General features: G+C 41.2%; 1 protein-coding gene across 5 annotated transcripts in view; it reads left to right on the top strand.

Moving 5' to 3' along the window:
* Positions 1-27,163, top strand: part of DIP2C (disco interacting protein 2 homolog C) — a 308,290-nt gene that overhangs the window by 263,967 nt on the left and 17,160 nt on the right. For 3 of the 5 annotated variants that reach the window (XM_030230923.2, XM_030230931.2, XM_030230905.2), the window contains 4 exons: positions 6,057-6,225; positions 7,180-7,350; positions 14,211-14,240; positions 15,941-16,002. In XM_030230923.2, the coding sequence (XP_030086783.1) occupies positions 6,057-6,225; positions 7,180-7,350; positions 14,211-14,240; positions 15,941-16,002 (432 nt within the window). The remainder of the gene's footprint in view (positions 1-6,056; positions 6,226-7,179; positions 7,351-14,210; positions 14,241-15,940; positions 16,003-27,163) is intronic. The other 2 variants (XM_030230938.2, XM_030230928.2) reach the window with 1 other exon arrangement.

Below are 27,163 nucleotides of genomic sequence, written 5' to 3'. Positions count from 1 at the left end.
AAGAAACCTTGCAAAGCAGAGCAATACATTAAAAAGAACTGTTCTCTCTAAACTGGCTGCATGCTCCAGCAGGGTTTCCTTGGCACCTTTGTCATTGAACAGCAAGTCCTGGGTGTGGCAGCAGACGTCAGCCCCATGTGAGTGCACAAACCCCTAACTTCCTAATTTTATTGAGCTCTTACTCATGATTCAATAAAAGAATACATTATCTTCGTGTTTTTCTCTTTAATAATCTCATTTATCCATTCTGAGAGGGTGATCCTAGTATTATGACTTGCATTGCATTACATTTTAAAATGTATTACATTCTTTAAAAGGAAAAAAAAAATTCCTCAAATGTAAAAAAAATGAACTCTAAATCCTGTTGTTCAGAAATGCTTCCTGAAATTAAGATGTCCCTGTCTTAATGCTTTTCACTGTGGGGCAGAATCCAGCTTTCTGCAGTTCTTTAGGGAGGATTCACTTAATTGATAGTTGCTGATTAATGCAATAGAGTAAGAATTGACCCCCTAGTTTAGCCCAGCTAAGCCAACTCAAATTGCAGTTCTACTTTTACTGCTGGGAGACAGAATTGTCCTTGCTCAAATTCAAATTAAGTACATTAAAATTTTTTTATAAACTTTATGTATATTCTCAGAAACTGAGCCTGTCATAGTGTAAGTCAGTGAGACTCAGACTGGACCAGAGGGACAAAATTTTTTGGTCCACAGCAGCCATGCAATAAATAACATGACTGCCATGAAATGGTCCTGGGAAGGCTCTCCATGGAAGGTGCTTTCCCCTATCCAGCTCCTGCTGCCTCTGTTCCATAGCATGAAGCCAAAATCCTCAGTGGTGCTGCCAGGTGGCTTCTGCTACAGAAAGACTGCAAGGTTTCTTAGCAACCAGACAGGTGGAACTGTGCCAGAAGTAAGCAAGGGATTGCAACACTGACAGGAGAACTACATTTTAGGAAAGTGTATTGTGTTAGGAATCGCTGATTGTTGTTAGGTTTTTGGGCTAACTTGAAGATAACAGGCATTTCACCCAATTTCCAGCCCATATGCAGCAAATTAAAGGCAAGACTGCATGAAGAAGCCTAAATACCACATCAGAACTGGATGACACTTGCATGGGAGGTGAAGGATATGAACATAAACATCTGTCATGTACTCTGCAAAGTGCATATCTGGCACAGGAGGAGTGTGAAGGTGTGTTGTCTGCCCACACACTGCTGTGTGCCAGTTTCCTGGAGAGTCTGTAGCCAGTGGCAATTTGTGGAAGAGGCAATTTGCTTTCCTTCCACATTACATCAGTATGTTAAACCTGCCTCAAGCCTGGGAAGTTCAAGGGCAGCTGAACGCCCTGAGTCACCTTGATAGGTGAGTTCTGAGATGAGTTTGCAGACTAACCCATCACCTCTGGAGACATGCCCTTACACAGGGTGTGAGTGGGGCAGGAGAGATGGTGGTGAGGAACCAGAATGGAGCTCAAGGCTGAGCAATGGCTTTTGCTGTCTCTGGTACTGATGGGTTATCTGCTTACCACGTGCAGTCATGCTCTTAGGGCACTGTGTGCCTGCTGACATCTTTGGACTCTCCAGGTGGTGCGAAGACCTTTAGTTTTTCTCCAAAAGTCCCTATTTTTTGTACATGTTGGGTCTCCAGAACTGAAGATTTAATTTTGGCCCAAGCCCTTTGCAGCCTAAGAGAGATTTATTCCCAAACACTGTCCTTTATAGCCTGTACTGTCCTTCCTACAAGCTTGGTCCAGGTGATAGTGAAGACTCTTGTTGTACCAAACACTCAGTTCCCATACCTGTCCCTCATCACCAAGTGCCAGATATCATCTGTAGGAATGCAGAAACCAGATGCAAACACTTACAGGGTTCAGCAGTACCCACCTGCCTCCTCCACTGAAGTGGGGAAGCAGCTCATGTCACAAGGACACAGGAGTAGGGGCAATGAGGGGTCAGTAGGGGCCAGAATATAATTGCAAATTGCACTTGCCATTGTCAGCATTTATTGACCTGCTGAGATGTTTGGAACTATAATAAAACCTCAGCTTTTACTGCTGATCCACCTCAGCACAATATGGGCTAAAACTCCAACTCAGTGGAAGAGCTGAGTGCCAAGAGGGCCTTCCAGGAATCTCCGTTTGCTGCTGGAACAGTGCAGCCAGTGCTGTGATCAGATGGTGCTGTCGTACCAAAATACATCCTGGTGCTTTACCTGGAGTGCTCCTGTCCTTGGGCAGCCCTTGCTTAGTGCAGGCAGACAGGGCTCTTCACTTACTGCCAAAGTCCAGGGCTTTGTCCACCACATGATACTTTTAATACTTTTTTTCCCTGGATTGCTCTGCAGTCCCCTAAAGGAACACGGCATTTCTACAAGGTGATCTCACACCTCAGCCACCCCTGCATTTCACTCTGCATCTGCATCCCAAAAGTCATTGTGACAAGGTGATCCAGGGCTCCTCTGCATGTGTCTGCTCCTGTGGTTAAGACCTGCATCAGGAGGTGAATACTTTTGTGACAACCTTGACACAGTTCCCTCCCAGTATTTACATAAGCAAAATCTTGTGCCTAGTCCATTGTATCGTATATTGTTGCAATCTCAGAAAGGGGAATTTAGGTTCAACAGTTTATATTTAAACTCCCAAGTTTTTCCTAATATCCCATTCATCCCCCTGCCAGTGGTTACCATTATTTTGTTGGTTCCTGTATGAGAATAGCCAAGCTGACAGCTTAACCATCTTGACTATCGTTGTTTCAAGGTGGGATGGAACTGCCTCACCTTGTTCAGTGCCTCTGTTTCAGGAGTAACTCTACCAAATCTAGAATTCCATACCTGGATGAACCTACCAAACTTCTCTGCCATTCCTAGAATTACATTGACAGAACTTTCTGTAGGTCTGGAACCATATCAAGCTTCATCCAGCACCTCCAAAGCAGCCTTGCACAACTGCAGTTTGTTTGTTCAGGCACGTGGTGCTCTGTGTGGTGCTTGGCATTCATGCTAAGCAAGCACCCCCTTACATCTCCCAGTGATTTGAAACCTCTGGAATAGGATGAAATGTTTCAACCAGCTGTACAAGGGTATTTTTTCCTCAGCTTCTCTCTACCAAAACACGGGTGATAGACAGCTTCTCAAGGGAATGTAAATCTGTGAATTTGCAGGGATATGTAGCATTTTGTGGCTTGGACTGATGCACAAATTCTGTGTAATGTTTCAGAGATTGATTCAGGGAGCGGAGCCAAATTATGGCCGACGTGGCGGTGACCAGGTGCTGCATAAAGCACTTCAGCTGTGGAACTGGCACATTCACCCCACAATTATGCCTTTGTAGTTCTTCTTGCAGCTCCACCAACTGCTCTTGCAAATCAGAGGATATGCATGGATTATTAAACCACAGCTCAGTAGGCAAAGCCTGTGCTGGGTGTGAAGTTTGCAGGCATGGTATCAGCTGGCTGTAGGTTTGTGTATTGCCATCAAGAGCAGCACGTGTGAGGTTCTCCAGCACAGAGAGTTTTCTTCCTGCTAGATATTTCCTTCTGCTGTAGAGTTTGATCCTGAACTCCACAGTATTTCTGAGGCATTAGAAAACTCAGAAAACATACTAGCAACGTCTTAATTTGTTTCAGTCTAATTGGAGTAATTTTTTTTTTTAGTCTAAGCCTGTTCATAAGAGTATTTGTTTTCCTTAGTCTGAAGAAGATGAGTTATTTTGCATCCAGATCCTCATGCTTTGCTCTAGGACTCTTGGTGGGAGCAAAACCACTTTCTTGTCCATAAGCTGATCAAGACAGATAGACAGTTCACCCTCACACATTAGTGTTACTGAGGGGGAAAACATTTGTCTATGGTGTAAATCCTGCTATTTGGAATGATTTCATGGTTAAATACACTTGGAATCAATTTTCTATTTTCCTACCAAAGCAAAGCAGCTTTTTTTTTCTCCAGCATTACTGTGGAGTTTGTGCAAACACTTTTCAGTACAGGGATAAAGCTTGTTCTTTTGATTTGGTGTAGATTTTGATATGTCTGCCCAGTTGAATAAGTGATACATTAGTGGTTGTGAGTAATAGTTCTCTCACATTTGACACCCTGGCATCATGTTTATTATTGTGCAGATAATTTTTTCACCTGCTACTGGTTGCATCAATTAGAGAAGTTCAGGGTCAAGGGGAAGGGTTTGAAGGTGAATCTCAGTATACCATATTTGTACAGATTGGAGCCCATCCCAGGTTTTTAATTGAGTGGTTACAGCTTCCTGTTTGTAAGAATTATGGATTTGCCAGACAGATTGCACACCTTGATTTTTTGTGGAGCCCTAAGCAGCCTTTTGGTCTTACTTCTCTGAAAAACTTAGTAGAATTTGTTAAGAATGAAAGAGTGAGGTAATATTTATAGTAAAAATCGATGCTGCTCCCTGGCTGGTTTGATTTTTCACTTGAGCTCAGGCCATTGCCCTTTCAGGCATGGGTAATGCTGCCAAGATCTCTTTTCACATGCTCAAGGTTCAGGGATACTTTGTTGTGATTCCATGAAAGGGTGATGGTTCATTTGCCCACCCGGTGCGTGGCCACCGTGTCAGCCCCATCCCAGAACACATCGCCCCACGGCGAGCCCCTGCTCATCCGTCACCCAGAGTGGCATCACTGGGGACAAGCAGTCAAAGACAAAATTTCTCCTCTGTGATAAATGAAATTGCTTGAACTGTAGTTCATACATATTCCATGACATCCTCAGGCTCATACTCCAGCGGAGACCTAAACAATTGGGATTATTAACTGCTGTTGTGGCTGGACTTGTTCACCTCTTTTGCCTTTATTGTACCAAGTAAAGACATCCAGGTCACACAAACCTCGTTCTACATGGCACAGCTTTTGAAAGCACTCTCATCTGGGTTTGGGGGCAGTGGGGGCACTCACTCACCAAGGAGGGAATGTGTGTAGTGTGTGTGTGTGTGTGTGTGTGTGTAGTGTGTGTGTGTGTGTGTGTGTGTGTGTGTGCAGCCCATCTGCAAGGATTGCAAAGGTGCCTCTGTCCAGTGTTACAGAGATGCTCCTATTCCTGAAAATAAAGTTCCATTTCCTGTCCTTCCTCAGACACATGGATTTGAAAACATTGACTTGACTTTACCAAGGTGGCATTTCAAGTTTTCAAGTCACAAATGAAATTCTTTTATGCATCATAAATCTTGGGGGCTTTTATGATCCTTTCTCAGAACTTCTATGATTTGGAGGCTTTATGCTGTCACCATTCCGATTTGAAATATCTACAGATCACAAATTGAGATGTGAGGGGACTGTAAAATTGATGGTAAATGCGCCTGTGTGAGATGAGTTAACAACATAGAACCCATGGGAAATAAAGTCATCAAATTGGGAATATCTTTCCCTTGGGGAGATTCTTAGGTACCAGAGAAATTAGCTCTGACATAATTTTTCCCTCAGGGACCCTGATAAGTGTATTTCCACAATATTTATGCTCAGTGGGTATCCAGTATAGAAGAGATGTGGTATATTCGAGTTTCAAAAGTTCATAAAACTTTCACAGAAGAAATTTAAAGCTACAAGGGATGTTAAATTAGGGCCAAATTTACTCCCTTGAAAATGATTGCAGACCTCTTGCTTGCTTTAGCAGGAGGCAGGTCACTTCCATATTAAGTAATAAAGTGCTCTTTTAGTCAAGGTCTCTTAAAATGCTAATTACTCAATCCAAAGTATTTGTCAGCAACACTTAATTTTTTAAAATATTATTACACTGCTTATTCACACCATTAATAACTGAACTATTTTGCTCTTTTTGGTACAGTCCTAAGAGCAAAGTCCAATGGAATTTTGAGTGAATTAGTAGTTTAGGAGCACATTTTGCCTGTAGTCCTCATAGACTCTGGAAGAACAGCAGAAAACCAGGGTTAAATGCTGTGTTAAACTTCTGGAGCTGTGGAGCACTGTAGGGCTTTACATGTTGCAGCCAGTGCTGTGATAAACTGTATATTCACCTACCCACCCCATGGCTTGTCTGTGGACACGGTGTTTAGTGTGTGTTAATGAATCTTGTGTCTTGCAGCGTTTATTCAGGACACCAGTCTATTCTGATTCCTCCCTCAGAGCTGGAGACCAACCCTGCCCTGTGGCTTCTTGCAGTGAGTCAGTACAAAGTGAGGGACACTTTTTGTTCCTATTCAGTCATGGAGCTGTGTACTAAGGGACTCGGTTCGCAAACAGAGTCACTGAAGGTGAGTGCTTCTGCTGTCCTGCCTGCCCCGCCGCCTGCACGGGGGGCTTTGGGAGCCTTCAACACTGCTGAGTGTCTCCTGGGAGGAGAAAATCATCAAAGGGCACAGGCAGCTTCCACAGAACCCACGTTACTCCTTGCCAGAGGCTGTGTATCAATACTAGTCATTCTTCAGATCACAGGGCTGTTAAACATCAAGGAAAGGCTTTTATTTACCTAAGCTTTCTGATGTGTGTTGCAGCCTGTGTTGATAGGCAAGTGTTGGAAAACAGAGATGTAAATGTCCAAGAGGCTCAAGGAGTATAGTTTTATATTCATAAAACACACATTGTATAGTGTATTTTATGAATACCTTGGTTGTATGAAGTACTTGTTCGGTTTTGACCTCTACAGTTAAATAGTCACATGCTTAAAAGTAGTGTGTTGTTTTAACTAGGTGATCCTTGTTCTATGGAGAGGAGGGTATATTTTCCTTTCCACCCCAGAATTAAAAGCCAGGTAGCCAGTTAAATATCTGAAATCATCTGGAATTTCCCATGTGCTACTGAAATAAATTTATCTTGAGATGCTGATATTTATGATGACTCCAACCTTTACCATCCTCTCTTAATAATTTCCTAATCAGTTTTTCCAAGTCTAGACATTGCTTCCTGTTTTCTGTTATTCACTGTCATCTGAATTAATTTGGGGAAATAGCATTCCCTCCCTTCAGAATTAGCATGGCCATCATTTCCTATGTGCTAATGTTGAGATGACAAGCACGTATGTGCTTCTTCAGCTATTAGAGTGTCTTCTGGCCATCCGGCCTCCAGGAAAAATGGAAACTGTGCTGGTACCTTAGCCTCTGTTCTGCTGTTCCTCTGGAATCATATTACCTGCATAATACACTTAAGAATTGCTGTTTTGCATTAAACCTGCCCATTTGTGGCCTTGTTACATTCTGACTTCTTTTTAGGCAAGAGGACTGGACCTTTCACGTGTACGGACATGTGTAGTAGTGGCTGAAGAACGACCTCGGATAGCTCTTACTCAGTCGTTTTCAAAGTTATTTAAAGACCTGGGTCTCCATCCACGGGCTGTCAGCACATCACTTGGCTGTAGAGTTAACCTGGCAATATGTTTGCAGGTAAGATTTTTCACTCCTTAAGCTCAAAGCTGTTTTAAGGAAATGGTTTTCAGTAAGAAGCGTTCATTGTATTTCCTTTGGCTGTTTGGTCGTAGACATGCTAAGAAAATGCATGTTGTACTTAATGTTCTTGCATACACAGGTAGTAAATTTTTATTCCTTTGTCAACAATTCATCCCTCTCATGTTGCAGTCATAGCATTTATTCTCCCATGAATGCAGTAATTGAGAAAAGCAGTGACAGAACGTGTACTCTGTATTTCAGAGCCAGTAGGTGATGGTGTCATGTAAAATGACAGTTTCCAAGTGTTTACTTCAGTGTGTTACAAAATGGATTCCTTCTGTTCTTAAAATACTTCCAACCATTACTTGTTTAACTAGACAGATATTTCTGCACACAAGGAAAATCATTTTGCTGTTTCTCTCCTGTTTTGATCCTCTAATCAGAAGAAAAGTCCCAAGGATAATAGAGGATGTAACATGCATTCTCCAGGAATCTTTACTGAGCCATGATTTTCATGACTGATGGAGCACTGTAGCTGTCTGGTCTGAATTTCTGAATAGCATCTAATTTTTTCAACCAGTGATAACTGCACCAAGCAAATAGTTTTAGGTTGATCTACAGTACAGTATTTTGTCTTTGAGAACTTCATGTGATGAAAGTTAGCTTGCCTTTTTTTAGGATGTTCCATTTTAAATTAATTTCACCTTATTTCCAGTTTTAATTCATCTGGCATTAAATACAGACATTTTTTATTCTAGAATAAGAATTTCATTTCTGTCATGCATCTAATACACATCTTAATTTTGATAAATAGATAAGAATCTTAATACATTCTTTCCTGATCTCTGTCTCATTTTTGTGACTCTTGATCTCTTTCTGTCCTTCAAATCTGGTTTTAGAGTTGCAGATATTATTCCTGTAATTAGGTGTCCTACTCAGGTGTAATGTTTTCTAATTTAATAACCTTTTAAATACTAAAAGAATCATCTTCTGCATTGGCAGCTGCTCTGGCTGGGAAGTTCCATATCCATTTGGTCATGTGCCATGCCTCTAATCTCTTCAAAGTCACTGTGTCCTCAGCAGGACTTGCCTGTACTCTGTGTGTCCATCCTGCATTTCAAACCTGGCAGCTGCCCCTGGTTCATGTGAAGGATTTCTCATGAAGGTCACATGGGTGCCTGCTTCAGTGTGGAAGTCAGAACAAATCTTCTCAGTGATACCTCAAATAAGAATCTGCTATTCCTTTTCAGATTGTAAATATTTTTAATCCAAAAACGTGACAAATTGAGGTTATGGGTGCAGCACAGAGCAGTATGTCTGTGCCTGCTTTAGCCTCTTGCCCTTTCCAGTGTTACCAGGATATGAGTACAGCTCCAGTGCTGCTTGCTTTCTCTCTGACTGCAGCAGAGGATCCCTACAGCCTAGGGTGTCTTTAAGTATTACTGTCAAGCCTATGACAAGGCAAAGCTGAGCAGGGTTAAAAGTCATTCTGTTGCCCAGAGGTGGAGTTGTTTGGTTTGCCATTCTGTAATTGCTACTATAAATATTCTCCAGGAATAAAAAAGTTTTAGAAAGGAAGGGAATCAGGGAAGAGATGACATAGCTTAGCTGGAAACAGATCAGGATGGGGCTTGCCAGCTTCCCCAGCAGCTGTGGGGAAGCTGCTTCTGAAAGACAACTCCTTTGACTTCTGGTTCTTGGAGAGACCAGACATGAAGGATGCTTTAGATTACAAGGGCAAATTTTTAGCTGCAGAAGTTTGCTGGTCACTAATGAAAATCTCCATTTTAGATGTGCACCAATCTCTGGATGGTTCGTGGTTGTTGCTTCACTTATAAGTCCTTAATTCAGGACAAATAATAAAACCAGGGGATAACACTAAGGAGCAGTAAGCCAGGTGCAATATCAAAGTGTGGCCTGTTGGAAGTACCATTGTGCTTGTTCTGCCTGGGATTTAATGTTTTCCATAGCAACCTGTGTGGAGCTGTTTTTGATTTGTGACTGAACAGTGTCGGGAGCACACCAGTGGCTGGTGCTGACCAGTCCTGCACAGCATCAGAGCTGTCCCCATGTCTCTCTGTGTCCCCTGCACCATCACCCCACTGCCCTCAGCAAGCAGGCTGGAGGAGAAAGAAGCTGGAAAGGGACACAGCCAAGAAATCTGTCCCCAGCTGACCTGGGATATCCCATAATGTCATGCTCAGCATTAAAGAAAAAGGGTGGTTGGTCTTCCAATGCAGCTCAGAGTCTGGCTGGGCATTGTTCTGCTCAAGGGGGGTGATGAGGGATTGCTTTTGCATCACTTGGGTTTTTCTTTCCTTCTCTCATTAAACTGTCTTCATCTTTCATCTTGACCTGTGGATTTTCTCACTTTTGCTCTTCCTGTGCTTTCCCTGTCCCACAGGGAGCTGGGTGAGTCCTGAGCTGCTCAACCCCCTGCAAACATGCAGGAAGCTGGCTACACTCAGAGAAGCTGGGAGGTCAATCAGCATGGAGTTAGGCTGGATTATGGCTCGACTCTGTAAATCTGCCTTTTGATTGTGTTAACTCCTTAGCTGGAGATTGCTTCTTAGATGGTTCTTTACAGAAATTCTTGAAAGAGTCATTGAATCAAACTGTAAAAGTGGCTAAATCTCTGAAGGAATATTGGCAATGATAGGGCCTATGGACTTGGGAACAGCACAGAATGAGAGCCTTGGGTGAGATGGTTAAACAGCCTGGCTGATTGTAGAGCTTAATGGCAGGCTTTGTTGAGTTCTACTCAGATGTGGCATCTCAGTCCAGAGGACAAACTAAAAGCCAAACACTGCCTAAAGAGTGGTGTGGCTGGAATGGAGAAAAGCCACTTCAGGACAGGCTATATGTAGCAACATTATCTTCCCAAGCAGAATTGTTTTTGAAGCATTTGAGCTGAGGCTTTTTGGCATGTTTTAAAGGTGCTCAAAAAATTACTAAAGGCTTTACTTGCAAGCATCACCACAAAACATGTTATTTTGGTGGAGACTGTAAAGATAGAGACTTACATGTTTTGAAGCATCTGGCAGTAGACATTGCCAGGGACTGGATACTGAATTAGATTGAATGCTCTTTCCAAATTGTCTGGAACTTTATGGCTAGTGGTATTCCAGAATAGCTTGTGGGCAATTCTGTTTTCTCAACTGAGGAACAAATTAAATTTTAATCCCTCATCTACAGTATTCATGCAATTAGTATTGTCTCCAATATGTTCCAGAAAGGGGTTATGATTTCTGGATTCTTCACACTGCATAAAACTACTTCTCAGGATATCTGAGTCAACAGCATCTGCCTTTGCTTTTTTTCTTCCAAGTTATGTCATCCATGAGATCAGCACGTGGTTCCTGGAACACCAACTTCCACAGGGATAATGGTGATCCAGCCTAGTCTGCAGTGCTTCTAAAACATGTATCTGCTACTCACCTCACTAAACATAGCTCAGGATTCAGCTACTGACCCTTTTCCAGGTTTCTTCTCTGTGGCCTACCTCTGATACAACTTGGATATTATCTTTGATACCTTCTTGATTTCCAATTTTGGACACAAATCCAAGACTCAAATGTTTAAAGGGGAAAGTATCCTGATTCTTCCAGAGAGATTTACAGTTCACCTCTCCAAAAAGAAGAGGAGGAAGTTGGATATACACGTGGGTGTATCTGTGTGTGTGTGTGATTCTGTGTGTCTGTGTGTGTGAAGCAGAATTTAATGTTTTATTAAAGATTACCTTGAAAAAGAAATCATTGTGATAATCTCTTTGGTACAAAAGAATCTTAGTCTACCAAATTATCTTAATTTCCAGGTTGTGATCACTGACAGACTAATGCCTTGTCATTTGTATTCATTTCCTTTCAAACTGAGAGCAAATTTAGTGTTTCCTTTGATGTAGTCTTTGCAGACTGAATTTCTAGAGATGTGCTTTTGAAAATAAATAATTCCCTCCATCTTTAGGCACTTAAATGCTATTAATATCTGACCTTTTATGGCTGTATAGTCACAGATAATGGTCCAGGGATTAGTGAGATGAAAAGATTGAATCTAGCATATTTTAATTCTCATTAACTAGCATCTTAGCATTCTCAAGAGAGAGAGAAAAATAGATATGAAAAGTAGCCGGTTTCTTACAACAGCACAGATGGTTCTCTAGGATTTTAGCTGATTTCCATTTAAACACTTGGAATAAATATTTTCATTTTATTCAACCTGCTACTCAGTTTCAGTTGAGGGAAAACTTCTAGAAGTTGTTAATTTTCCTTAGTTAACCCTGAAAATGTACTAACAAATCTGTCCAAGCTAAGGAGAGCAGGATTCACCTTGCTTCTTTTCTATCTCCTCTAAGTGAGACTGCAGGGTTAAGTGAGTTATCCCATATCCATCAATAGTCAGTGGAATCACAGAAATACTTCAAGAGACATCTCAGGCACCCATCTGGGGATGGGATCCATCACCATCAGGAGATCCTTCCTACCTTATACCGGACACTTTCTTCTTTTATGGCTGAAGTTACATGAAATGGGCCCTTTCCTCACTTTCTACCAAAGAAATCTTTGTTACTCAGTTTAGGGCATAAAGTTAACATTTCTTTTTACTTAGTGACAGATCACACTCTCTGAAGATCTTCCATATTAAAAGTAATAAAGGGTAAGTCTGCAAAGAGTGCCACAGGAGAGCGTGCACTGTGTCAGAGGTATGATTCACACTTAGCAATGTACTACAGCTCTGGTGAGCTCCCTCAGATTCTGTTTTCCCACCTCTGCTATGAGTCATGCCATGAAGTTCTTTTCACAGCTCCAGCCGCTGTGCTTGCGTAGGTGACATTGCCAAGTGCACACCAAAAACTCCTTTTCTGAGCATCTCTGGAACAGAAGCAGACTCGGAGTAAACACTGAGGCCACATCCTTGGGCAGCTAAATAAAAACCAAACAAACCAATTATTTTAAAAACCATAGGATTTCTGATAGCCTAGTTCCTGGGTTTTAACTTTTGAGAGGGAAGTAGGGGAGAGCATGCAGCTTGGCCTTTAACTTGAGTGGAAATTAGGTGTGCACTGAGTCCTGGCATGTGGGTGGGTGCCCTACAGCTGACTTGTTGGGGTGGTACTGCAAGCAGTGCCACTGAGGTACTTCAGGCAGTGCCACCAGTTGGGGTGATACTTCAAGCAGTACTTCTGCTGCTACAAGAAGTACCACTTCAAGCAGTTTTGGCCTGCATTGTTTTCCCAGAGAATAAAAGCCTGGCATATTGCTGAGATTTGCTTGGACCAGGGATGGTTCAGCAGTGGCAGCCTGTGCATGGGCAGAGATTTATTTAGTCCAAGAGATGTGACTTATGATATACCCATTTCCAGACAGAAAATTCTTTATGTGCCATTTGGCTTTCTTGAACACTACCAGGCTTATCCTAAGTAAATATCAGATACTCCAGAAGTTGTGTTGTTTTTTCCCTGTTACCAGCATAACAGATGCTCTCTATCTCTGTCTCTCAAAATAAATGTGCACAGACAAATTGAGTCAGTCATTCTGGTCTTGGCTTGGACTCTGCTTCCTTTGAAATACTTTTCAGAGTATTTCAGCTGCAACTGGCCACAGAAGGACGTTGCTGATAATTCAGCTGCTGTTTCTCAAGCCATTCTGTAGTTAAAAGCCATATGAGACTCTGGTACTCTCAAAGTTCTTTCTGCACCTGCAGTATAGTCACAGGCAATGAATGATATACCTGCTGGATTTCAGTAATTCTCCTGCTTTCTTGCAGTTACACTGCAGTGTTCAGCCTGGATTATTAGTAATACCATTTTAGGACATCAATGCAATAAGCAGATCCATCCTATTTTTGTTAAATGTTTCATCTTCCTTTGCATCCAAAATAGACCTGTCTTAAGGTGCTGCTGTGGCAGCTTCCTGCAGTCTTTGACTCTGCTGGCATTCAGGAGTCTGGTGAGAGGAGTGTGGGATGCCAGGGCTTTCAGAGCTGTTTGCTTCCACAAGCCCTAGGGCAAATCCCACAGCAGCCATCTGGTGTTAGATACTCCACGTGATAGTAGTGCCTTGGGACTAGTCACCACTGAGGATTTTTTGTGTCTTTGCTGAGTTATCAGTCATGGTGGACAGCTTATGGGTTTTTATCAACTTTAAATTTTACTGTTCTTTATATGTATTACACTGTTTACCATAACTAATAGGAATGAAGACTTCTTGGGCTCTGAAGTTACTCCATTTATTTATGATCTTCCAGTAGTTAGATTATGCACCAAGCCTTGATTTTATTTCACTTTAGGATCAGGTTAATCTGTATGCAAGAAGGTGTAAGTATCTTTCTCCGTTGTATACTAATTTTATTTTTTTTTTCCAAAAAGAGAGCATAATTTTGATTTCCAGAGAACATAATTTACAAACTTCTGTTAATAGTAAAATGGCAGACCTGGAATTCTCAATGGAATAAAGTGCATTAAAATAGGAGGGCCTTAATGTTTTATGACTTCAAAACCAAAACCAGCAATAACAAAAATCAGTGTGCTAGACACGTGTTTTCCACTAACAACATTGTCTGTAGTGTCCTAAAACCATTTAAATCTGTTTGTCCAAGGTTAGCAGTCTACAGCTGTCTCTTCTGTTGCTCTACTAAAATGTTGACACCTCATTTTTTACTTTTTTTAACCTTTAATGGTATAATGGTTAATTTGTAAAATTCCTGTATTTGACATTGTTTTTCTTTTTATTTTACTCCCTGCTTTTTGCATTCTCCTCTTTTGTTTCTCCCACCCTTCATTCCCATTTTTTATTGTTATTTTTGTCTTGTGTTACCTTCTTTCCTTCTCTCCCTCATCCCTGCTATTCCTGCTGCTATAGCCTCACAGGCTGGGGAAGCTGGCCGAGCAGGTAGGGGATTTTCATGTTCCCTCAATACCCACCTATCAGCTTCCAACAGTGGGACAGACTAGAAATTGAGTCTGGAGATTTGGGGATTTTCAGATCCTTCTATAAAATTATAAATAAGTCCAGTATAGCTTTACCTGGATGCAGGTTTCATCAAATATCAGATGTCCATTGTAACTATTTCATTCATGCTGAAAATAATAAATACCATAGTGATTGTCTTTGATTTTCAAACTTGACTGTTTCCATTATTTTACAAATACAAATCAGCTTTAGTTTTATTTTTAAAGATAACCAATTTTTGCTTGGTTTTGTTTTTTTTCTTTTCAACATTGCATATATTTCAAATCAGTTCTCCACTCAGCACTAGTCTGTTACACTGCTGAGTTTACCAGTAGACTGAAAATCGTGTCGTTAATAGCTAGAGAGGATATTGTACCTTGTATTGTGTATAACAAGCTAAAGAGGCTAACATGCATGTGCAGCTCTATTACTCTGTTCTCCTCTGGTGGTGGGTGATGATCAGTACCTGTTCAGTAAATATCAATTGGTAGGGGTAACACTTCTCCCCCATAGATACAAAAATTAGCTATTTGTGGGTCTGGGTTGCAACTTTTAGTGCTCAAAAAATTGTGGAACAATCATCCAGCATTGCAGAAATGTAAAATTTAGCCCTAGACATTCCTAATGTGAAGAATTATACTCTACAATGCATCTCAAACAGGACAGAAATCACTAGGAGTTCATGCTGCCTGCTGGTTTAAGTAGTAGACCTCTAAACAACTGCTTTGAAAGGAGTTTGTGCATCTGGAGTTTACTGGGTTTAGGAGAATTCCTCTGCTGAAAAGAAAATTTCCATAATGCCAGCGTTCCAGAATGAAGTTGTGCTTTTCTTCTGGCTTTGTGTTTAGCAGTAGCATGAGGTCTGCAGCAGAGAAGAGAGCCCTAGCCTGGAGCACTGAGAATTCACATGATGTTCAGTGTTGATGGGTTTGAAGTTTTGGATAAGGGCAGATCATAGCAGGCTGCAAAACTGCAGAAAAGCTGTGGGTGGAAAGGCCCAAAGACTGCATCATCTCTGCATGAAAAGAAACTAAAATTAGTCAGCCTCTTTTCAAGTAACTAAATATTGTGACATAAAGCAAGGGTTTAAATTATGCAGTGGAAGACTGAAAAGGATCAGAATAATTGCTCAACAGACCTTCAGCCCAGATTGGTTGGTGTCATGCGTGCTACCTTTACTATCTTTAGCTTCAAGTATATTCTCTGTTGCATGTATAGAAGACTCAGTAAACCATGCTTCACATTCCTGACCATGTGCTTCTGCCATTAAACTGTGTCTCCTCAGCAATTTCTGCCTTCCTTTATATGGCAAAACGTGTTTAACATTTTTTGTACGTATCCACGTGCTGATTACTTGGCCTTTTGTAGCAAATAAAACCTCTGTTGACATGTGTTGGTTAAGTAGTCTGACTGCTTGATGTTTTTCTGAACTCCAAGGTGGCAAGTACCTGATGGTAGGTATTCTTCCAGTGCTTGTTCTGATTCTGTAAAGCTGAGCTTTGATTGATGAATACCTTAAATAGAACTTGTCATTTGATTAGCATAATTAGCACTGAAATGAATGTTTGGTTATTTGGGGGGTAAAACTCTTTTCTCCTCCCAGCCCTCAGGTTCTGATTAGCTGATGTTGTTGTTTACAGGGAACATCTGGACCAGATCCCACCACAGTGTATGTTGATATGAGGGCACTGAGGCATGACAGGTTGGAACCACCTTTTTCTTTTTCTCTAATACACACAATTAACAGAGTTTCTAGCAAGAAATCTGCTCACAGCACACCCCACGGACCCTGGAAACCATTGCATAATAAATTACTTGTGTTGCCTCCTAGCAGCCAGCAGACACAGACATGATATTGGTTAATTAATTTTACCTCTGGTAAAACTGAGACATCTAACATCACTGCAGCAATGACTAACAAGATTCCTTGCCTTTATTGCCACCAGGATTTCATGACACTCCTGTTCAGGTGGTGCAGCCTAGCCAGTCCCCACAGACTGGAGTCCTCTTGGGCCTTTTGGCTTCACAGAGTGTTTCTCCTGCCTTGGCAGCTCTTTGCCTGTCAGGAGATCATGGTGGGTTTGCTGCAGTTCTTAATGCTGCAGGACTGGGAGGGGATGGATTATTTGCTTCAGCCACTGTGAGCAATCACATTCTGCAGCTGTGGGTATTTTTCAGTTCCATCTTGAGTGTTAGATATGTATTCAAGGAGTGAGAAATAAAATTTATCACTTAGTGGTTGGAGGCAAGCTTGAGATCTCAGGTGCCATTTTAAAAAATACCCATGCACAAATATTTCAGTTTTCCAATACTCTGGTCATGAGTCTCTTTACAGAACTGTAACAAACCAAGGAGTTTTCCATCAACTCTGGAAATTTAATTAACAGTCCTGGTTCCCTTAAAAAATCATTATCCAAATAGGGAACTTCTTTGTTCTTTTTCTTTCATCCTTCTTAAAAGCTTACCAGAGAATTTGCCCCCACCTTTGGTTCTATCAAAGTGCAAAGGGCACTGGAAGCCCAAATTACCCACTGGGTGGTTAGGTCAGACAGACATGAAGGTATTGCCTTGTTGCACATGGAGTTTGGCAGATAGAAGAAAGGAGCTGCAAGGTGTTTGACTCATGATTTCTTTATTCCTTTTGCACACAATGATTCAGATAATAATGTTAAGTTTGATCTGTCTTTTGGGACACTCCTGGCTGCATAACCCTCACAGAAATTCAGTGTTCCTTGCCCAGCAAGTTCAGTGGTGTAGAGACAGAGTCCACAGTCATAATCAACCCAGAGAAGAAAAAAGACCTTTTGTAGAGAAAGAGAATGTAACATTCACAGTCAGTAAAAATTATAAATAATTAAAAAACATATGTTTAGAGACAAGATTTAAGATTTACTCTTCATGAAAGTTGCATAAACCATGGCTATGCAATTTCCCTGCCTTGGCATGTCATTGAGAAGCAGTCATCATTACCAGATCAGGCTTTGCAGTGTGTTAATTTGTATTTAGTGACTAGTTCTACAGAACATGAAAGATGCTCTTTAGAGCTGGTTCTCATAGCTGGTAGTGTAGATTTTAATTTGATGGTTTAAAGTTGTGCCTCATTTACCCAGTCCTGCAGAATTTGGAATTAGATTAATGAGTCATAAATTAAGGGAGAAAACAACTCTATTTGACATAGTCTCCTCACACTTGCTGTTTCTAACCATTTTAGTGGAACTGAATGTCCCTATTATTTAGCAGTATCTGAAAGGTCCCTGTAAATATCTGTGAGACCACAGAGTAGCAACCCACAGAGTCTTTGCAGGCCAGCCAGTCCCCCAACAATATGAACATTTTACAATGTGCACTTAATGTGAGAAAATGTTTTTAATAATTTGTATTTTAGAAGATATTTTTCAGGGTCTGAAACAGACTGAGCATATGGTTTTTTTTCTTGGCATGATAACACTCTCTAGTTGCTTCAAAAAACAGCTGTAGTTCATCTCTTTGAGATTATTCAGACCCTGTCCACATCCATAAAAATTAATAATCAGTTTCAATACCACTATTTCAAGCTCATCTGGTAATTACATGCTTGTGCACTTTACAGCTCATGAAAATGTCATTTTCTCGTGGGTGTTTAGGTCAAAATTCCTGTGCTAGGTACAATCTGTGTGGAGATCTAGGGGTGGTTGTTTGACCTAACTGGATGTTTCTTTCCTCACAGCCCCCCTGGATTTGGATGATTTGCTTCTCTAGGTCAGGGTGGAGCTTTTCAAACACCTTTTGTGTGTGTCCCTGTGTGGTTTTGAGCTAACAGCTCAGGTTCAGCTGCTGGCACCCTGGCCACAGTCCTGGGCTCACCTGGATGGGGGTTCAGGAAACCTGTGCCAAGGGTGCAACCACTTGGTCAGTGGCTGGCATCAGTTCTGGCACTGGAAAAGGTTTGACTGCCTGGCTGTGAGCTTTTAGTGCAGTCCTGGGTGCTCCAGCTTCTCAAGTAGCATCTCAAATGGAGTGACATTGTGTTTGGGAGTCCTAAGGAGTGTCCCAGGCACCCTGAGCTGTCTCAAAAGGCATCAGACCCCCGGTGTTGGAATCTGGCTATCACAAAAAGCAAGAATCCACAGGTCTGCCTTGCTGTTGCTGACAGGATGGCAGTATCACTGTACTCAACATTTTACTGCTTTTCTACAAATCAGGGTGTGCTCAGGATGGCCTGAGGAAAAACAGAGCAAAGACAGGCAAGTGCCTGGAGGCTTTGAGTAAAGCACAGAAGGCTCCTGAGTTAGCTGCCAGGTGGGTGATGTGTCCCTGCAGGGCAGAGCACAGAGGTTAGCTCAGCTCCAAGGCACAGAGCAGCTGCATTGATGCTTCCAGCACAGCACAGAGGCTCCTGGCTGCTGCCTCCCTGGGCAGCTCTGAGTGCCCAGGGCATGCCCAGGGAGGGACAGGCAGCAGAGCTCTGGGCAGGAGCACCTGCTCAGGTCTTTGCTGCATTTCTCTGCCTCTGGGAAAGCCAATCCCCCACAAAAAGGGAAAATAAATTGAATAAATATATATATTCTTGTCCTACTTCTAAAGGCCTGGTTGTCAGACTGTTCCATCATGGTTTTGACCAGTCATGCTCTCCTCAGAAAGATTTCAGGTGGTTAAGCACAAGGTGCCTAAATATGCTAAAAGCTGAGAAGTGCTTGGAAGATAAAAAAGGGAGACAGTAAGACAGAGCCTTTTCTCATCATGCCAAAACACCAGATATTTGAAAGATGGTGCCTTTTGCAACATTTGCATCCTCTTGTACAGTGAAGCTGTAAATTTGAAGCCCAAGCATCCCTCGTGTCTGGATTGTTCCAAAACAATATGTGCATGTGCTTATAAAATGTCCAGCAAAAACCACATTTCTGATATTAAACTAAAAATTTCACAGCTTCTTCATCCTTAACAGCAGCTTAGTTTTTGGTAGAAAAGCTATTTATTGGCAAAAGAAGCCAATTCATCAAACTAAGAATAAACCAAATTAAATCTTTCTTCCCCATCAACAAAATATTTTCAAGTGTTCTGCAGCAGGTCAGGCTGGATTCTCAAATATTTCAGTATATTTGTAAACATCCTAAACCATACTTTTTTAGACTCATTCAAAGCTGTTTTCAAATGTTACTGTTTTAAACTGATAATACATATTTTGAAATTAAATTAAATTTGAAACTAGCAGGTATGATTTTGAAATAAAATAATATAAAAATATTGAAATGTTTTGACTGCTTTGAATTGTTTCTCAAAGTTTTAACATAGGAATTTTTTTTCCTGGGTATCTGTACCTTTCATAGTCTAAATGTTTTATAGAGAATTTTCTCAGGAATTTTAAACAGTGATCTGAAGGGTCCATCTGGTGACAGCTGAGGGAGATCATTGATCTTCTCCTAAAGTTGAAACTTCATGCAAATCCTGTAAAGATACACATCTTGCATCCTAATATTCTAACATTCTTTTCTAGATCAAAACCTTATCCATTAAAATAAAAAAAAAGAAAACCTCTGTTCTGCTCAAAGCAGAGCAAGGAAAGATCTACTTTGATATTGAAGTTTATTTTTAAAAGGATAAGAAAAGTGAAAGGAAGCATATTCATTGCAATCTGTGTACCCCCAAAAGCAGATAAAAAGTCACCAGCCTTCTTGCTCAGTAGCAGATAGTGACAACTTGATGTAGAGGAGCCTTAGGCTCCCAGGGGGAGAGAGCCAACCAAGTCCCAAATGTATTGATGAAAATTTAGAAACCATTTTGCATGCATTTCTCATAGACAGTTCCCCCTTATTTTGACTACAAATTGCATTTAAACTGTTTCTTGAACTGCATTGACATGTTATATCAAACTGGGCAAGAATGAAGGCTTTCAGCCAGTGCTGGTAAACACTTTTTTCTGCTTTATTTGATGCCATCTCTAGTTTCACACAGGCAGACATCCTTTCCCATCTTATCCTCTCTTCAAACCACAGTATACCCTTTGGTGAAATAATAGGTGCATTAAATGAGCTTTTAAATTATTCAGTTTCATCTAGTTAAGTCTGTAGGGTAATAAAGATGAAAAATTAATTTATTAAACTCTTTTGTGGTTTAGTAGAGCTCTTTCTGAGCTACATGTAATGGTGAGCTGCTGGGATAGACAGACATGGTGAGGCAGCTGGCACCAAAGAGGGGCTCAAATCCAGCTGTGGGATATTGCCAAACAGGCCAGAAGCAAAAAGATGTATTTGGGTTCAAGTTATTAATTTGTCAGTCTGGCTATTATTCAATTGAGGAATGATATTCATTGTGATATCCACAGTCTTTCACTGAAATTCTCCCACTCCATCATTAGAACAATTATTTTAACCTGATTACCCTCTTTAGGCTGACATCTTCTTGGACTGATGCAAATTCATGCAGCTCTTTAAAAAAAAATACCTTGTATATTCTTAGTCTGTCATCAGCAGACTCTTTTTCTTAGGAGGTCATTTGTGTGTTGTACAAACAATAATAAACAAGTCTTACTTTTTATTTGGGATTCCAAGAGCATTCAGAGTTCTCTGAACTTCCTTCAGACTTGCTCAGACATTGTCTCCCTGACAAAGGTGTTTTCAGAAAGGAAATTGTGAATCTCATTCCTCAAGAAAAGAGGGGAGCACTTGTAGCATTTCAAAGAAATGAGAAAACAGTTACTTAGGGTTTATTTTTATAGATTGCTGATACACTGAGCCCAGTCTCAAATCCAGGCTCTGTCAAAAGGAATCAGTAAAGGCTTTGGCTTCATTTTCATACATCCCAGCATTTCAGACTCCATGCAGGAGCAGAAAAATAGCCTTTTATTATGGCTGTCAATTGTTTATCCTTCTCTGCATTTTACTGAAACTTTCATGTCCTGTATACATTGTTTGGGGGAATAGCAAACAGCAAAGCCACAGGAGCTTTTGTCCCTTATTCTCAACCACTTCTCCTCCATTTCTCTTGAAAAATACTTTTATTAAAAGGTTACCACACACAAGAACTCCTTAGCTGAGTTTTCAGCTGTAGCCCCAGCAGTGCCCTGTAGCACAGCCAGGGTGTGGAGGGGAACATTTTAGATTCACACAGGAGGGAGAACAGACAGATAATAGTGACAGTGAAATAGTCACCTTTTGTGCAAATTTAATTGATTCCTCCTATTTGAAAGCCATGGGGCAGTGGGAGCAAAAGAGAAGCTCTGAGGATTTACTCCCTGGGTGCTGGGGGAGCAGGGCTTTGCCTGTTCCTGCAGTGGGTTACAGCACACAGAGCCAGTCACAGGTTAGAGAAAATCAAACTCCTCAGCTGTTCACTGGGTGGGCTCCAGAGAGGTGCTTAAAATCCATCCCTGCCCTCTGTGACACCCAGCCAGCATTTCCCTTGCAGTGAGACTCTGCAGGCAGAGGGCATGGGCTGTTCTGAGGTGTAAAGTTCCCTGTACCTGGACTGTTCAGAACAGACCTCCCATGTCATTGTCCTCAGAGGGCTTCAGACACAATAAGCTCATTTTGCCAATGGAATTGTCAAGTGCTACCTCCAGCACTGCCATTCCTGTCACCCTGAGCTTCAGGGATATTCTCACATGGGTGGCTCCGACTCCAAGTTCCACACATCACCCATAATTTTTTGTCATTTTCTGCTGCTTTAGCTCTTTGGATGTTTTTTCTGTTATCACAGAAACAGTTTTTTCATGAAAGTGAAAAGATTTGCACCCCTCTGGAGTTGGTAGAAGTAACTCAGCTGAGAGAAGGGCCTGAGGTTTTTAAAATAAAACCTGAGTCCCTCAAAGATTTACAAAAAGAAATGATGCAGTTTGGTTTTGAGGAGTCTTTGTAGAACTGCCTGGATTTTAGGCATTTTGCCTATTAGCTTTCAGAATCTTATTTGTGAGTGTAAGCTGTTTGTCATGGTACTGGCAAAACCCTCCTTCTTTTTCATGTTTTTCCTCAGGAGAAGATACAGCCTTGGCCTTTTAGCAGTATTGTGCTTTCTTTCTGCCATGCAAACACTGCTGTCTCAAAAATCCCCTTGGCATTGTTTCTGATCTATGGGAAACAAATCTCCCAGAAAGAAAAGTTCATTTGGGCTGATAAGCATCATGTGAACACTCAGTTCTGGCTCAGAGAACTCCCAGTGTGTCTGGAGAGGAGGAAAGATTCTCTCTTGCTGTTCTGATTGCATCAGGAGAACTTGTTTAATCTCTGTACACTGAATAGTCAGTGATTAGGAATAAAGCTGATGGCCTGGGAAACTGAAGAGGAGCAAATGTTTTTGAAGAAATATGTACTGTTCACCCATGAGGATCCAGAGTCATAACCAAATTTGTAAATGTACCTTTGAAAGAGCTCTGAAAGATGCCTCATGTTTCCAGTCATAGCACAACTTCTGTGCAGGGCAGAAGAAAGGGAGAAATGTCCAAGAACAAGGGGGGGTGGGAGCCCTACAAAGTAATTTTTGTGCTTTCTAAGGCAAGATTACTTGTCACTGAAGTATTTCCTCCCTTGACACAAGCCCGTTTTTTCCTTGATAAAATTATCTTCAAGAGAAAAGCTTATCATGGTTTTAGTGGAAGAGGACAATAAGAGTTGGCTCCAAATATGGCTTTTGAGAGAGGATGTGGTTTAGCATAGTTTAAGTACAAATCAAGAAATTCCAGTTATATTTCCCTGGATGGCTTGGGGGAAAAGAGAATACAGAATACTGTCCTGAGTACCAAGGAAGACAAAGGGAAAACAAAAAGCTGTAACTTTCCAGGCAGGCAGGTGAACTGCAGCTGTACACTCTCTGTGTTACTGTTTGCAAGTAGCATTTGCATGTCATTCTTCCAGTATGAGTAAAAGAACTAAATGGAAAAGGGTTCCATTTTTGTTTTTACAAAGCAGTTTTGAGTGTAACAATCATTTTGAGGAAATTATAAAATTTCAGTAAAATGATTGGGAATTTCTCTGCTGATTACATTTCCAACTTATTTTAATAAGTTAAATTAAAATACACCAACATATTTACTCCTGAAGAGTGTCTGATACTGTTAAAAAAAAGGATTTTCCATTTCCAAGTGGACTGAGTTTCTTTGGTGTTACAGGTCCTTCTCTTTCAATTATGCTTCTCATGGAAGCTGGAAATAGATAAAACAAGCTGGCTGCTCAGATTCCTGAGGAAGATTTATTAAAATGTCTTCCTTTTTTTGTTACCTACAAGCCATATTCTTTCTTTCTCTCTCCCAGACTTTGCTATGAGGCTAGGTGTACAGTTACAGGAATGTCTGAATAAAATGGAATTTTGATTCTTCCATTTTTTAATGCAAGTAAGGTGTATTAGGTATTTGATTTTTACAGATAGCATATTCTGAAACAATTTGCTTTCCTTCATTTTGCTCCATGCTCTTAATGGAATGCCAAACACTGATTCTTTAAAAGTGCCAAGTGATCAGCCTAGGGTACATTTGCTGTTTCAGCAGTGGAGGAAAATGTGCTGCTTTCCCAGACTGCTGCCTTAGAGGGCATTTCACTAGGCATCTGCTTTGGAAGGGGAAATAATGAATATATGTAAGATTTGGAGCAAGGCTTTATAGCTTCTGCAGCTCCAGCCACAGCCTGTGCTGTGCCATAAGAGCTGGAGCTTCCTATGTGCTCTCCATCCCCCTTTCTACTCCCTTCTCCTCTGGCCAGCCTGTGCAGGAGGACAGGGCCTTTGCCATGCCACACACTCAGTTTTTTTGGGACAAATAATTCAGCACAGGGTGCTGTGCTGCCAGGTATCCCTGGGAAATGGGCTCTGTCACCCTTGGGACCCACTCCAGCTTGCCAGCCACAGGCACTCACTTGGCTCCTGTTGTCAGTGAAATCTTTGACTGAAGGAAAACTGAAGGGATGGCTGGCCTTGGGAAGGAGAGCTCTGAATAGTGAAATAGTCTTTATTTGTATAAGAATACAACACTAATTTGGTTAGAGATGTAATACTCTCTCTGATGGCTCCTTTCAATGGGCCTTAGTATGTTGCTTCAAGCCTAACTTGTCCTTTTCAGTGTGGTATATGATGGAAGTGTCTGTGAGCAGAAGATGAACTTGTGTAAGCCAAGAGTCTGCAGAAGCTCAGCCCTGGCTCCCAGGGAGTCTCCTGTGTCAGGACAGTCCCTTTTCAGTGCCTGCAGGGGTACAGGGCACTGCTGCTCATGGCACTGCTGACCTTTCCTGCTGAGTGCTCATCTGCAGTTTTCATTGAACTGAGAAAATAGCTTCATGGGTTGGTGTTCCATGCACAGGAAATGTCCCTGGTTGTTGTTAAGGAGAACTTTGTGCAGATTCTTTCCCAAAAATGCAGGCTGAGTCAGCTAATAGTGGGGAATTTGGAGGTTACAGCAAGAGAAGGGGACAGCGTAAATAAAATTACTTGATTTCAGAAACTCCACCTAATAAAATATTCACACTCTACATTGTGGGAAGGTAGAGTGGGAATATTTTATTAGCAAAGTTAAAATAATTTCCATCATTTGTTAACAACAAATAAGCTAATTCCATTAGCTCAGGATGTTTTTAGATCCCAAGTTCATTATAATTAAATTCGTTCCTGTATGTGCAGTCTCTTTAGAGATTAGGACTAGGAGGACAAAGGGTTACAAAATAGAAAAAGCATATTGCATTCAAGAGAATTGCCAGATCTCAGCTGTGATTATGAAAATGATGTAAAAACAATTGGTAATAAACACCATGTCCTGGGAGGTTTGTAATCTGAGTAAAAAGATAACAGCTGTGAGCAGCTTTATGTTTGGTTTTGCAAAGCTGAACCTGAAGCACAGAGCAAGGTGATCCTGTACCTGATTGTGCTCGAGGTGCAAGGTGGGAGACCAGATTCTCCAGAGTCTTGGTCCACAGCATTCTCTTGAAATAGTTGTATACTCTGCTTTAAACAGTGTGCAAGGTAATTTAAACAAATTTAATGTGTGATGGCAGCTGAACATTTTAAAGCTGAAAGCAAACATGACCTTTTTTACATATTCCCATAATCTTTTATGATAAAATTGTTATTGCTTTTTTAATCTGTGAAGCTTTGAGTGTTCCCTTCCTGCCCAGAGTTCCTGCCCCACTTTGATTTGTTTGCAGCTTTCTGAACTGTCTTAAATCATTGTGTAACTTTTTCTGCTTCTTTGTCCAGTCATCTGAAGGACTGGAAGCTCTTAGCTTTTGACCTCAGGGAATTTGGCACATGAAGTGTAATTTAGGTCTATAGTGAAAGATTCCTTTACATTAAAGGAAATGATTTATTGCTAATTCTTGTTGATTATCACATTAACAGGATTAAAATATGTCCTAAGCATACAGAGAGTTTAATGGTTGTTCATTCTGTTGTTTAAAGTTTGCCTAAATCCCAAAGCCCTTTTTCAGTCTCAGTTGTATTTATCCATTATTTGAATATATCATGGGATAGGAGAAGATCTGCTCTGGGGAAACCAGGATGATGCAGGGAAATGCCTTCATTATCTACAGTTTCCCTTCAGCCTGTGCTCAGCTGTGCAATTTTCCTGCTTTTCTGATTTGCTATTTGAGCCTGCCTGTCATTTTGGAAGTCAGAGCTTATGTTCTTTGATCCATATTTCCATTTTTGGGTAGAATGAGCTCATTGACTTGTTAATTCTGGAATCATTTACGTAGAAACATTTTATTATTTGAGTAAAGAGAAAATGCACTGACAGCCTTGAGTGTCAAAGAGCCCTGACCCAGTCCAGGATCCACTGTTACCTTCAGTGCCCACCCTCCTTTTGACTACAGAAAAGGAGAAGAGGCTCCACCAGCCCTGTCCCACCAGGAGCCTTATCCAAGCACCATCTGAGACTGGACATTGATGCTTATCTGAAAGGTGTTGTTGATGGCAGTAGTTCTTGATGATTTGAGTCAGAGCTGGGCAGTCACTGTGCTCTGGATGTAGCCACATTAAAGGTCTCTGACATTAAGTGCCTTGCAGTTTGGTTTTGGTTACAGTTTCTAATGAATTAGGTAGTTGGCCTTCTTTTCACTGTAAAAGACCATTGTGTTGAATTCAGAAGAGTCAGTATGGACAGATACTTTTCAGCTTAAGGAAGAAGAGTTTTCAAAGTGGTCAAAATACATTAAATTTTTAATTTTTGCTCATGATGTGGGTGAAATAATTTTCAGTTTGGAGAGTTAATTCATTTAGTTTCAAAACAAACCAAAATGCCCTGAAATATTAACCATAAATAACCTCTTTTTCTGACTTGCCACATGTTCTTTTTAGATTCCATTTACAACTTTTGTACATATTTAACTTCTTTGTTCCAGTTTAATACAGAAAAAATTTTCAAAACATCAATATCTTGCAGGATAAGAAAATATCCACTTTTCCCCCACAAGCTTAACTTTTAATGTAAGATGATGATCAGTAGGTAAACTTAAGAAACAGGGCTGGAATGATGCCAGAGACCACTGGCTGTTGCTTTCAGGCACAGAAAGACTGTGGGCAAGGAGGGGGCTTGAATGCATTGTGGTATATGTCCATCACATCCTGTTTGGCTTCCTCTAGGCTTTGTTGCTGAAGGTTTTTAGGAGTGGCAGCATCCAAGAACAGATGCTGAAAGAAATTAAGAGTGCAAAATAGCTGGTGTGAAAGAGACCAAAGAGTTGGGTTTCCAAGCTGGCATCCTGTGAAGTGACATGGTGTGAGAGCTGCTGCAGGCAGGAGGGGCTGGGGGAGAGGCAGGGAAATCAGAGCTGGAGATGATGGCAGTGCCCAAGCCTGGCTGGCAGAAGATGCTGGCACACAGGCAAGGAGGAAGAGGGCAATTACCATGGCTCAGCTTGAGGGAATGGCTCTAAAGGAAAGACAAAAGTTCAAGATTGGGGTTTGGCCAAGTG

This window comes from Serinus canaria, chromosome 2, assembly GCF_022539315.1.
Source record: "Serinus canaria isolate serCan28SL12 chromosome 2, serCan2020, whole genome shotgun sequence".
NCBI classification, from domain to species: Eukaryota; Metazoa; Chordata; class Aves; order Passeriformes; family Fringillidae; genus Serinus; species Serinus canaria.
Note: the sequence above shows the minus strand (reverse complement) of the source record. Positions and strands in the feature narration are given on the sequence as shown.